Raw genomic sequence first — 14,320 nt, 5'->3', positions numbered from 1 at the left:
GCTCCAAATAAACTGCTGCGGTTGCTTCCCCCTTTAATCTCGGTCAACGGACCTGAGTGAAAATGTGTTCCTGGTTAAGTAATACCACAATTGTTATTCATGTTTTCTTTTTATTTTCATTTTGTCGCCATCCCCTTTCTTTGTACTCGCTTTGTGGCCTATAGCCCATGAAAAGTTAATAAATATTTTTAAACTTGGCTTCCTTTCATCAGGTTTCTGTGTGTTTATATTTTAGTTCATTTGGCATCATAGGATATTCTTTTACAATACTCTAGCCTATTCCTCTGGCTCCAATATCCAGACAGCACCATCTCCCCAGCAGGCCACTGGTGACTGTAATCCCAAAGCTCAGTCTCCAAGCTACATGCTCTATGTTCATTCTGTGTAAAGTATATGAATAAAAACTAAATACAGTTTATGTTAATCCTTTTCACTTTGTTTTTCAATCATGTATATCATGAACTAGATTTTCTGACTCTTCCTATTGACGGACCTGGGAAAGTAGGTTTGGAAAATGTCCAGAGGCTTGTGTCTCTATGTGCTCACTTTGATCTTTTGTTTTGTCTATGTGCTGGTAGGTATGTATATACATGTAAGTTAGCATAATGTATACTTTAATGTAATGTTTGGTATTAGTGTCATTAAAACCTGTCAGGTTTAGGTGTTTATTATTTAGCAGTCGGTGTAGCGGGTGTAGAAAGAAGATGGCAGTTAAGGCCTGGGAAATTACACAAAATGTTTTACTTTAGGAAATCAGAAGCTATATAATTTACCATCAGTTTGAAGTTTTTTGCCATTCTTATGGTGTTATGAACTTTGAAGGTCTTTTGTCTTCATTGTTTTCATCCTGATTTTAACCAGACTTTCAAGAGAAGGAGAGTCATACTCAGTTTATAAGTCTCCACATATTAGAATACTAGCCAGGGTCAAGGATGCATTTCTACAGGAGTCTGGTCCTGATGTAGATAATCCCAGATTTTAAATCTTCCTTAATATCTCTTACTACAGGCTCATTATATCTGCTGTTCACACATATCCGAAGTTATATTTTGTTTCACAATTACAGTTCAAGGAAAAACACATAATTAAGGCAACATGTTGAATGGTAGCTAAAATAATAAAGCAGGACTTTTTTGTTGTTTCTTTTGATTAATGTAATGTATTGTCAAAGCCAGATATTCCTTTTAAATAATTATGTACCTTTGCTTAATGGTTCTTTTTAATTAAAGTTTTAAACTGTTAAATTTATTCTATCTTGTATGGAGCTTAATGCAGTTTGGCAATTGACCTGCTAGAAAGCGTTAACAAGCTGAGTAAAATACAAAAATTACATAATGAATTTAATTCTGCACTTTCTGAAAGTCAGCTTAAGTTAAAATGGTGTCACATATCAAAGAGTGGCAGATTAGTAACAGATCTGATCAAAGCATAAAATGGCATTGAACAGAACAGTTTTGTATTGTCATGTCTTACGATGGACTTGGTTTGAGCTACTCAAGCCTCTTCTGACCAAGGACCATACATTCTCTTGCAGTTTTATACATACAGACAAAGTATGGCAAAGTGGGCATCACTGAGTCGCGGCTGAAAGAAGACCATAGTTGGGAGCTTTACTTCAAAAGATATACTTTGTATTGAAAGGACAGGCAGGGAGACATAGGCGGTGGTGTGACTCTGTTGGTAAGAGATGGAATTACGTCTTTAGAAAGAGGTGACATAGGTTCAAAGAATGTTGAATTTTTGTGGGTGGAGTTAAGAAACTACAAGGGTTAAAAGAAAAATATACATACACTTCTCTAAATAGTAGCCAAGATGTGGGGTTGAGTTGTGTGAGCTGGAACAGGTATGTAATAATAGACAATAGACAATAAACAATAGACAGTAGGTGCAGGAGTAGGCCATTCGGCCCTTCTAGCCAGCACCGCCATTCACTGTGATCATGGCTGATCATACACAATCAGTACCCCGTTCCTGCCCTCTCCCCATATCCCTTGACCCCGCTATCTATAAGAGCTCTATCTAACTCTCTCTTGAATGCATCCAGAGACTTGGCCTCCACTGCCTTCTGGGGCAGAGCATTCCACATATCCACCACTCTCTGGGTGAAAAAGTTTTTCCGCATCTCTGTTCTAAATGGCCTACCCCTTATTCTTAAACTGTGGCCTCTAGTTCTGGACTCACCCATCAGTGGGAACATGCTTCCTGCCTCCATTGTGTCCAATCCCTTAATAATCTTATATGTTTCAATCAGATCCCCTCTCATCCTTCTAAATTCCAGTGTATACAAGCCCAGTCGCTCCAATCTTTCAACATATGACAGTCCCGCCATTCCGGGAATTAACCTTGTGAACCTACGCTGCACTCCCTCAATAGCAAGGATGTCTATAAGGGTAATATAATAAGGGTAATGGCACAATTGTAATGGGGGACTTCAATATGCAAGGGGATTGGAACAATCACGAGAGAAGGCATTTGTTGAATGCCTACGAGATGGCTTTTTAGAGCAGCTTGTGCTCGAGTCTACAAGGGGAAAGGCTATCTTAGATTGGGTGTTGTGTAATAATCCCAATTTTATTAGTCAGCTTAATGTAAAGGAACCCTTGAAAGCAGTGATCATAATATGAGAGGGAGAAGCACAAGTCACATGTATCAGTATTGCAATGGACTAAAGCGAATTATAGAGGCATAAAAGAGGGGTTTGCCCAGGTGGATTGGAAGAGGGTACTGACGGGAGTGACAGCAGTGCAGAGATGGCTGAAGGTTCTGGGAGTAGTTCAAATGGTGCGGGATAGATATATCCCACAGAAGAAGTTGTTCTCAAATGGCAGAGGTGGGCAACTGTGGCTGACAAGGGAAATTAATGCCAAGGATAGGGCATATAATGTAGCAAAACTGAGTGGGAAGTTGGATGATTAGGAAGCTTTTAAAATCCCATAAAGGGCAACTAAAAAAGCTATAAGGGAAAAGATGAAATATGAGGGCAAACTAGTCAATAATACAAAGCAGGATGCTAAAATATTTTCCAGTTATATAAACAATAAAAGGGAGTTGCAAATTGATATTGGACCACTGGAAAATGACGCTGGTCAAGTAGTAATGGGGAACAAAGAAATTGCAGATGAACGTGACGAGTACTTTGTACTTTTTTACTGTGGAAGACACTAGCTGTATGCCAGAGGTCCGTAAGCGTCAGGGAGCTGGAGTGAGTGCCATTGCTATTACAAAGGAAAAATGCTAGTCAAACTCAAGGGTCTTAAGGTAGATAAGCCACCTGGACCAGATGGACTACATCCCAGAGTCCTGAGAGAGGTTGCTGAAGACATAATGGATACATTGGTCATGATCTTTCAACAAACACTTGATTCTGGCATGGTCCCAGAGGACTGGAAAATTGCAGTGACACTCCCACACTTTTAAGAAGAGAGGGAATTGTAGGCTAGTTGGCCTAAACTCAGTGGTTGGGAAAGTGTTGGAGTCTATTATTAAGGACGAGGTTATTGACAAAACAAGTCAGTCATCATGGTTTCTGTAAAAGGAATTCTTGCCTCACAAATCTGTTAGAATTCTTCAAGGAAGTAACAAGCATGGTGGACAAAGGAGAGGCAGTGACTGTCTTTTACTTAGATTTTCAGAAGGCATTTGATAAAGTGCCTCATAATTCCTATGGTGTTACAGGAAATAGACTGGCATGGATGGAGGAATGGCTAACAGGCAGGAGACAGCGAATGGGAGACAGTGAGCCTTTCCTGGTTGGCTGCCAGTGACTAGTGGTGTTTCTCAGGGGTCAGTATTGGGACCACTACTTTTCACATTGTTTGTCAATAACTTAGATAATGGAATTGATGGCTGTGTGGCAAAGTTTGCGAATGATATGAAAATGGGTGGAGGGGTAGGTAGTGTTGCGGAAGCAATGCGATTGTAGCAGGACTTAGACAAATTGGGCATAAAAGTGGCAGGGAATACAGTGTTGGGAAATGTATGATAATATATTTTGATAAAAGGAACAATAGTGCAGACTATTATCTAAATGGGGACAAAATTCAAACATCAGAGATGCACAGGGACTTAGGAGTCCTCGTGCAAGACTCCCAGGTTAATTCACAGGTTGAGTCTGAGGTGAAGAAGACAAATGCAATGCTGTCATTCATTTTGAGGAGAATAGAATATAAAAACGGAGAAAATGCTGAGGCTTTATAAGGCACATTTACAACAGAAGTAAAGAGGATTTTCTTTAGCCAGAGAGTAGTGAATCTGTGGAATGCTCTGCTACAGGCTATGGTGGAGGTCAAGTCCGTGGGTGTATCCAAAGCGGAAGTTGATAGATTCCTGAATGGTCGGGGCATCAAGGGATATGGTGAGAGGGCAGCTGTATGGGGTTGAATGGGATCCAGGATCAGCCATGATGAAATGGCAGAGCAGACTCAATGGGCTGAATGGTCTAATTCTGCTGCTATGTCTTTTGGTCTAATGTATTCTGTAAAAATGGAAAACTACATTCTGAACAGTCACTGCAATGTTTTGAATTAAAAAAAATTCTGCAAATAAAGGGAACAAGGAGCTGAAGTTTTAATTATCTTTCATTGACCTAAAAGCTCTTGAATGAATCATAGTGAAAAAATAGATTACTGACAAATTCCAAAAAGAATCTCTTTGGTTGTTATATCTGCAGCAATTCTTCAATATGGAACCTTTTTTTTTGATGGCTCTGAGTTTATCCTGTAACTAGCTGAGATATACAAATTAAGACGATCAAGCCCTAAATCAAGACAATTGGCTGTTTTAACCCCTGAAATGAGGTGAGGAAGGGAGAGAATAGGTAATGGTGAAGAGCTAGGAGAGGTAAGAAAGAATTAGCAGGGCTTCCATTTCAACAACTTTAACAAGTGCTCCTAACTGATGTCCCTATGTTTTATTATACAAAAAGATCACTTTCTTTAGGCAAAATTTTTGATGTCCATACAGGACACTTTTTTTGGTTGTTGGGAAACATTTCTTTTAGAAGGTTCAGATATGTCACATCCACTTATTACCATACTGAGGTAACATCCTTAAAATATTTTGACTTTAAAAATACATTTGCTAAGGCACTACAAAAAAAAACTATGAAAGGTGCAGCCAAACCAAACTAAAGCCAAAACCAAAATAATTGGCGCTGCCTGCAACCCTGCAGATCTGTTATACTTGCATGATGCTCCCCCAGCTCTAATGATTGCTCCAAAAGCCAAATCCCTGATCTGATCCTTCATTAGCAGTACAATCTTGAAGCGATTGAACTTAAGTTTACGCAAGTGTAAGCTAAGTGTAAATGAGCGGTCAGCAAAATATATGATATCCATCAGCCAGCCCCAAGCTACAAACTGCAACTAAATAAGCAACTTATTCCCTTTGCTTTTACTACCCCACCACTCAAGTGACTAGTTACATCATAAACACATGACACAGAATACAATACAGATAGAGAACAGATGCATGTGTGCTACAAACGGCTTAACAGAGCTGAAAAAACTAAAGGTTGTGAATAGAGGATTAGTTAAATAACAGCAATCAAACCAGGAAAAACAGCTCATTTTATATTGATGTTCATGGAGTATCACAGGGATCAATACAAGGCCAGGCCTTCAGTTGGAAGTAAAGACACGGTGATATAAAACTAGGTGGGCATTGTGAAATTTTAAGGTAGATATAAAATACCTGAGTAAGAATGTAGGTTAAGAAACCTGGTCTCATAGGGAACAATCAGAGATTCTTTACTTTCAGATGAAGAATACAAAAACAGTTTTTAAAAATGATAAGCAAGAAAAATATTGATCCCCATATACAAAGCAGTTCAGTCCAATGTGAGCTTTATTTGAGGACATGGAAAATCATATTTCAGTAAGACCAGGCAATATCTGTGGAAAAGAAACACAATTAAGTGTTTCTACCTGAAATAAAACCAGAAAACTGCCAGATCACTGACTGTTTTTGGCACTTTGTTTTCATTTCAGATATCTAGCATCTGAAGTTTCTTTATCTTCACATTTGTGAGGAATAGTTTGGTGAAGTTTAGCCTGAGAATATGTGGCCCTCAAAGCAACGTAGATAAAATCTGACTGTCTATAAACTCATGATGAATAAGGCCGTGAATGATGATATATTTTATGCTTCCTTAGACATGATCCTTATGACTTTCTGTGCTAATCCAATGCATATGAGCCATCTACCAAGAAAGGTGTTAGGTGTAAACAGACTGCCATTGCAAGTCAAAAGTAATAGAAATGGAAAAGATGGCTCACTTAAATATAAATAATGTATGGAGTAAGCAGTGACTTGAAGAGTGCTGTGGAGTATCCTGGAAAAGAATACAGTCCTTTAAAATAATGTGGTTTCATGGAAAATTGGGTTAATAAAACCTGCTTTGTTAGGAATAAACGAAAAAGACATTTTAAAATCCACTGAAAAGAATAAAGTTGGAGAGAATATTGAATGTTCGACTATTGCTAATACCATTTAGGGAAGTTTTATTCTGCTACAGGTTAATGGTGCTAGAATTGGGCACAGTATTACTCTATTCCAGGTCTTATTGTTTAACTGCAGTGTTTTGTTTCCAACATTGGAATGAAGAATGTTTTTGCTCAAATTTCAGTATTGGACTCACTGGTCATTCAGAACCTATAGAATATTAGATAGTATTATCCATTCTATAGAAAATCAAGACAAATAGCTTAGTAACAAAGCCAAAACCAAATTTAAAAATTTCCTCCGATCATCATTAGGTAGACATTTAACATTATATAGAAACATTGTTAGTTTGGCTAGATTGCTAACCACTTAATGCCAATGAGTATTCTGTCAATTGTTTAAATTATTGCTGAATATTTAATTGTTAAAATGTTCACTAGTTGTGTATTGGATTGAGTATTGAAGCAAGAACACATTACATTTTTGATTACAGTCGAGCACATCTTCGTCTCTGCTTGGAAAGATTGAAGGAACTTATACCACTGGGATCAGAGTGTACCAGGCACACTACTCTTGGTTTACTCAATAAAGCCAAAGCACATATTAAGGTAAACCAAAACACTACATCTATATTGCTGTTCATATATGTTAATAAATACCTTCAGTTTCATTAGAAAATTACAAGAATAGCTCACTCTGCCATCCAGTAAGATCACGGCTGTTCCAATTTTTGCTTCAGCCCCATTTCATGTCTCTCCCCATTTCCATTAATCCTCTTCTAGGTTGAACATCTGTTAGTCTCTAGCATAGATGTGTTCAGTAACCATGTTTAAAGGCTCTCTGGAATAGAGAATTCCAGATGTTTACAATTCTGTGAGGAAAGAAATTCCACCTCATTGTCATCTGTAATGGGTAATCCTTTATTATGAAAATATGCCCCTGCTAGATATCTCACATAGAGGAAACATCTTTCATTGCTTTCAATTTTCTTCATAATCTTTTGTTTTGATAAGATTATTTATTCTGTAATTCAATGGTAAAAACCCAGCCTGCTCAGCCTATCTGCACACATTAGCCCCCTTCATCTCAGAAATCAATCCAGTGAATATTATTGGAACTGCCTCCTATGCAGAACATTTCCTTTTCATAAAACCATTTCAGTTGTTTGACTGCCTGCTACTACTGATCTATCTTAATCAGTAGTACTATCTACTCTGTAATCATAGTACCATTTTTATTTAAAAAAGGTTATGTTACATGATCTCTCCCCAATAGTGCAGCTACTGTTGGGACTATATACTACTCCCACCACTGACTTACTACTTTTACTATTTTTTACTGAACTGATTCATTTTAAGCTTTTGAGCCAATCACATTCCTCATCACTATTCTTTATTAACAGAGCTATCTCACTTAATTTTACCATTGGAAATGCGAAATATCCTTGAATAACCAGACCCTGATTCTGTTGACTTTGTCGCTCTTTAATGGCTATCAGATCATACCTGCTTATTTCCATTTCATCAATGCATCCATCTTGTTATGAATTCTATGTACATTTAGATGAGGCACCTTTAATTTTAACATGCTTTATTTCTGTGCTCTTTCTATTTGGTGATGCACTGTTACGCTTGCGTATTCTACCACTGCCTAATACTGTAATTAATATTTTAAATTGAAATTAAAGCTTTTTGTGTCATGGCCACACTAATAATTTAAATTATAGTATAAATTATTTAGAAATGTTGATAGATCAAAAATAGATTTATTAGAAAAAAGCTATTTCAGTTTTTCATTTTTTACACTTGTTTGGTTAAGTACTCTTAATCACAGTAATGGAATTCTCTTGTAATTGTACGTGTGCTAATTTTAAGATCTGTTTAAAGACAGCTCAGTAAATGCCACAGGTGTTAATTAGCTTGGGTAATTAACTCCTCTGATTGGCTTACTTTGAAAAGCTTATTACTCATTTTTTGTATTTTGTATTTTTCTGTGTCAGAAACTTGAAGAACTGGATAGGAAGTCAATGTACCAGATTGAGCACCTGGAAAGAGAACATCGTTTTTTAAAGAGGAGATTGGAACAGCTACAGGGTCTGCCAGAGAATGAACGGCTACGAATAGATAGTATAGGATCTAATGTCTTCTCTGATCGTTCAGATTCAGAACGAGGTAAATGCTGTTGTCCACACAACTTGCTATTGATTGATGATCGGAGTAACGCTATATATGTGGTTTGTAATTCCCTAAAGTAAGTATTTCAATATATAATAGATGATTAACAATGTTTTGGTATATCAACCTACAGCACCGTCACTTGTGTTTTGGACTTTATTTTGTGCTTCACAAGATACTCAGTGTCTTAGAAATTGCTTGTAACATCTTGGTTTCCTACCAGAGGATTTGTCAGTTCAACTAACTTAGTGCCAACATTGTTGCTGATGGCATTGTTCTTCTGGAATCTAATCTGACACCCATACATGTTTGAAAAGGGGACAACTGCAGAGTTTCTTAAATCTTTGTGTGCATCTTTTTTTCATGTGAAGTCCATGTCACTAATTTTAAGAGTGTTTGTATGTTTAGGGTATAATATAGTAACATCACCTGCAAGTATGCTGCTCTCAAGAAACGAGTTTATGTATAGCAGGCAGTGGTAAATCGGGCTTGAATTACAAAGAGAACCACTAATTTTTGGTACTCTTATTCAACAAACTTGACCATAACATTTTGGGTTATTCTGCACTGAAAAGTTTAGACTAATAAACTATAAAATTAGGTAATTTTAAAATATTGTAAAGCATTTTTTTGTTTGGTATAATTAGCTGACACACTTCTAATGGTCTGCCTTTTGCTTATTTCTAGAAGAAATTGAAGTGGATGTTGAGAGTACAGAATTCTCCCATGGAGACATGGACAATATTAGCACTTCTAGCATCAGCGACCTTGATGACCACAGCAGCCTCCAAAGTGTTGGTAGTGATGAAGGTTACTCCAGCAGCAGTATAAAGCTGTCCTCATCCATTTAAGGAAGACCCTGAAGCTACTGCAAATATGCCTGAGGGATCACAATGTGACAAGCTACTTCAGCTTTGGACTTCTGTGAGGAAAAAAATAGGTTAAGGACATGTGCTTGTACTACAATACTCATGCACGAGGCACTCACCTAATACTGAGATAAATTACATCGTTTTGAAGAAAGAAATAGCACATAGTGCATAGGATTGTGGGTACAAAGCAACCACTATTTAGGTGGTTTCTTTATGTATCCACAGATAATTCATTAGTGTCAATTCAGTTGGAAAATACAAGCCTTTATTAAAAAAAATGCACTTTTAAGGTGAAGGGCATCTTGATGTGTAGCCCAGAGTTGCAATGTAATTTGAACAATGTTGGTAAGCTTGGCTTTCTGATGGATTGTTTCTAACCTGCACTTGGAGGTCTTTGTTTCCTTTACAACTGCAGATTTTACCTCTGGAGACCTCACCAATCAAATTGTTTAAAGTCCATTTACTGTAAAAAAAATAATTACCCCAAATAGAAATGGAAAAACACTTTACCAAATTGGTAATTTATGGCTGATTTTATTTGGTGTATTTAGAAAAAAACAAGAGGTGTATCTTGCCCCTTTGGATTCTCCAAGTTTTATGAAGTTAAATCATAGGGACATTTTTTTCAGTTTTTGTTTGTGCTGATGTTGTGCCTTCTAAGTGTGCATTGTGTTGTCATGAAGTTAGTGTCTCTGTTATCTATTTGTCCCTGCATGTATCAGAGCAGCTTTAAAAAAAGTACAATCTTTATTTCCTTTGCTTCCTTCAACCTTAGTTCCATTCTAGAATGGCCTGATTACTTGACCACCTCAACCCCTTCAGAAGCAATTTTGAAGCTCCCATTACAAATGAAGTTGATAATCAGCTTTGCAAGAATAGAAACCTATAAGCATTAGTATCTGATTTAGCTTTTCCTGTGTGTGCACACCGCAGTACAGTTAATGGTATTTTTATAGAGAAGAGAAAGAATTTATTGTTACTATGGTTAAATCCAGTGTTGGTGTTAACTACAGAAGCATTAGTAGTAGATTCATTACTATGGCTTGCATAGAGATTGTGTTCAACCAAGTTGAAAACCACTAGGGACTATTAGGCAGAGGGCTTGTCTACATTTGTATTTAACTTTTGCCTGTAGCTGAGCTTAGCAATTTTTATTCGGAGATATTTCACTTTTAGTTTTGAAAACTTTTGTGCAAGTCTTGATTTCATCTCCGAGATGACCTTCCCCTGAAAGTCCATCACTGCTGTATAGCCTGCTGGATAAATTGTGTATCAGGATATTGCAGTTAAGTTGCACAATGTTTTAACCATTAAAATTTGACAAAGTGTCATTGATGAGAAAAGGTTCAGAGCTTGATAGATGCTTTTCTAAAATCAATCTAAATGTTTTGGGAAAAATAACCTCTCAAAAGTAGAATTCTGTTTTCAGTTGATTAAAAAGCACTTCCACATAATCAATTGTAAACTGCCATTATTCAGTTTTTCGGATCAAGGACCTTGGGAGTAGCTAAGGTAATTTGAAGAGTTAATATGAACATTTGTTTATTCTGAGCTTCAACATGATTCCAAATTTATGTAAAAAATCAATTATATTTTTCCTGTGCTTATTTCTGGTAAATTTTGGAATTTAAAATTAGTACATTAAGTAATTCTGGTCACCATTTGTTTGCCTTTTTTATAGGTTCCAGTTTTGACTGGGCTTATAAGAATATTTACAAAAGCAAAGGTGAAATACATCAAATTGTACCAAAGGCAGGTATTAATTGCATGTGCTTTCCATTCAGTTCTAAACTAAGGCCTTTCATTTGAAGGAAATGAAAATTTACTGTTTTCATTGAACTTCACATTTTAAAACAGGGAAAGTTTGGTTCTGGTGCTATTCAGTGTTAGCTATTTGGGAATTTCAAAATTACATAATTTGAAATTGCTTTGCTATTTGGTAATGTATGTTTAATATACTTAACAGCCTTGTGCAGCTTAGTTACCAAGTTCATATGAATAATGCACAAATCTGGCAGCTCTGCAATATATTTCATAGTCTGATCACTTATTTTTCTGCTTTGCCTCTTTTCTGAGAAGTGAGCAGAACATGAATGTAAAACAAGAGGCAGCTTTTTCTAAGACACTCAGCTACAAAATCCTGTGACTAATTGAATGTGAACGACCAATTCTAGAGTAACACTTAATATTCACCAGCAACTTCCACGTTTACACCATGAGACATATCCTATAGATATCGCCTGATTCTGATGACATTTATGACCAAATCTTTTAAAATTGTGATTCTTTCATATGTCATAATCATCTTTAAGTGTAGAACTGCTCATCCAAGTTATGCAGTGGCTTAATCTTATTAGAAGGTAATCTAGCTATGCCTAGTAGATTCACTAAAGTTCTGGTTTTGATGTTGAGCAATCAATAATGCTGCAGTGTGCTTTGTCAAAAAACACTCCGTGTAGCTGTTACACTTTAATATGTAAATGCCCAGTTCCTCAATAGACCACTCAACTAGATAGTAACTGTACACAAACAGCTGGAACAGGAATCTTATGTAAGTAGACAAAGATTGACAGCAATATGGAATTCACTCAAATGAATATTGCTGAAAAGAGATCAATGTTCATTGTTAGAAGTTAAGAACACAAAATCTTAATGAAAGGCACAATTCCAAAAAAAAGCTTTGTATTTGCTGGATTGTTTTTAGCACTGACACTGTTGAAGTTTGAATATAATGTACAAAAATGTGTGATGCCTTTCCCTTTCCTTAAAGCAGCAATAGCGAGAAATAATTACATTGGTTTATGTCAAAGAATTAAACTGAAAAAGAAACCGCTGGTGTCAATTGGAATTCAGTATTCACAATTGATAATATGATCTTCATACTCATTGACAATAATTCTTCATAATGAATTTTTACTTTGGATAGTTATTTTGGAACAACTTTTCACATCTGTTAAAATTTATTTTATTTATAAAATGGTATTGCTAGTTTTACAGCAGGCTTGCCTATGTAGATCTCATGTTATTTACCACCAAACTGCTTACTGTGCCTGATTAAATTAAAAAACACACAAACCATTTCTACTCACTGAAAATAGGCCAGTCTTAGTTTAGTACATTTAATTTATTATGCTCTTCGTGTCACATGTAGTAGGTTGGTTGCAGTGCTAATTAATATTACAATATTACATAAATGGTGTATTTTCAGGGCTGATGTGTATGACCCTCAATTACATCATTGTAAAGGATCTCAGTAGATAGTTCTCTCCTTCCAGGAGGATTTCACCTGTAAACTTTTCTCAATTTCTGCCAGCTGTCAAATTACAATGACTGAAGAAATCTGTACATAAAATACATTATAGCATTTTCCTTAATACAGTTTTTTGTTCCTACAAATTACCTTCCAGGTTTTATTGTAGAGCTGTATTTTTTTTTTGCAGAGAATGCCTGAAATAATAAAGAATATACTTTTGTTCTTTAAAGTCTGAAAGCCTTAACACTGAGAATTGGTCCCGAATTTAGCCTGGCGTAGTAAACCAAACTAGTCTCATTCTGTATTAGGGGTAAGATCAAATCTATTACCCCAATGGCAGATGCCGATCTTAATGAAGGAACAACTATTCTCATTCAGTCCAAGTTATTTATCAAGGTATGTAGCTTTGTTTAAGTATCTAATGTTATACAGACCCTCTCCAGTGCTCAATATACTGCTTTTATTAACTCTCTCTTCTACATTCATCTAGTTGATTATAATTAAATGCAACTGGTAACACATGATCACAGACTTATTGGTGTCTTTCTGACACATTCACTAGAAGAAATGCATTTAGAATCTCCAGAGGCTGCAAGAGAAAAGCACAGGATTCAACTCTATTGTTCAATTAGTATAAACCATTTTGCATTCTCAGTTCTGAGGTGGAAAAATAATCTAAACACAGCCATTTTATGATGTTAAAAGCAAAATGGTACATATTTGGCTAAAATAATTCTTAAGTTAAACAATTCAGATCCTCAAATTGACCTTGTCTGTCATGACAAAGACTGGCTTGGTGTAAAACTGAATCAATTTGATCAATTCCATTTTCAGTGATTATTTGTAAGCAGGTAGGTGAAGTCAAATAGGACAGTTATGTGGAAGAGTGGGAACTTAAATACCATGTACAGCAAATTTTTAAAAAATACCATAGATTTAGTCACTGCAGAATTGTTTTTCTGTTAACTAGGTCAACTACTGCCTCCTCTTTGAATAACTACAATGATTTGACCTCACCCTCACAAGCTCAAACACATCTTTTTGCCTCAATTTTGTTACATATTTGTACTGACTGGATCGCATCTTGGCTTACTAAAGCATGCACCTGTCGCTGAACCAACTCAAACTTTGTGGTTTCCATAATCTAGAACAGCTTCCATCTTAGTGGTTATAACATGAATTTATTGTGCACTTACATAATTTGGCTCTTACTTCAAAAAGATGAAAAGTAAAATAAAATATACCTCAGATCACTGGCATTTAACCCCACTAAGTTACATTAATATGATTACATTTGTTAAATCTCATCTTTCTTAAAATTAGCTCCAGAAAATACTTTGGCTTTTATGCCAGCAGGAGGACATTCACCCAAAATCAACAGCACCTGTACTTCATTCACTTCTGCTAAATATTCGTTAATTTACCTCCCCTCTTTGCACCTGGCCATGGTTGATTCCAAAACCCAGCATTCTAACCGGAAATTTAAAACCTAATCCAAAATCTCTCCCATGAATGGAGGAAAGGGTGCTCAAATCCAGATTTTAGCATACGGCAATAGCTATGTTAGTGGATAGTAACAG

At 36.2% G+C, this 14,320-nt stretch overlaps 1 protein-coding gene across 3 annotated transcripts in view; it reads left to right on the top strand.

Annotated features, from left to right (window-relative positions):
• The window catches only part of mxi1 (max interactor 1, dimerization protein), a 61,442-nt gene extending 51,441 nt beyond the window's left edge, over positions 1-10,001 (top strand). For 2 of the 3 annotated variants that reach the window (XM_073026860.1, XM_073026862.1), the window contains exons 4-6: positions 6,935-7,049; positions 8,441-8,612; positions 9,303-10,001. In XM_073026860.1, coding sequence (XP_072882961.1) covers positions 6,935-7,049; positions 8,441-8,612; positions 9,303-9,466 — 451 coding nt within the window. In that variant the 3' untranslated portion in view covers positions 9,467-10,001. The remainder of the gene's footprint in view (positions 1-6,934; positions 7,050-8,440; positions 8,613-9,302) is intronic. The other variant, XM_073026861.1, reaches the window with a different exon arrangement.
• Positions 10,002-14,320: the final 4,319 nt, after the last annotated feature.

This window comes from Hemitrygon akajei, chromosome 23 (genome assembly GCF_048418815.1).
Source record: "Hemitrygon akajei chromosome 23, sHemAka1.3, whole genome shotgun sequence".
NCBI classification, from domain to species: domain Eukaryota; kingdom Metazoa; phylum Chordata; class Chondrichthyes; order Myliobatiformes; family Dasyatidae; genus Hemitrygon; species Hemitrygon akajei.
The sequence above is the reverse complement of the archived record's forward strand: the minus strand, read 5'-3'. Positions and strand labels throughout refer to the sequence as shown.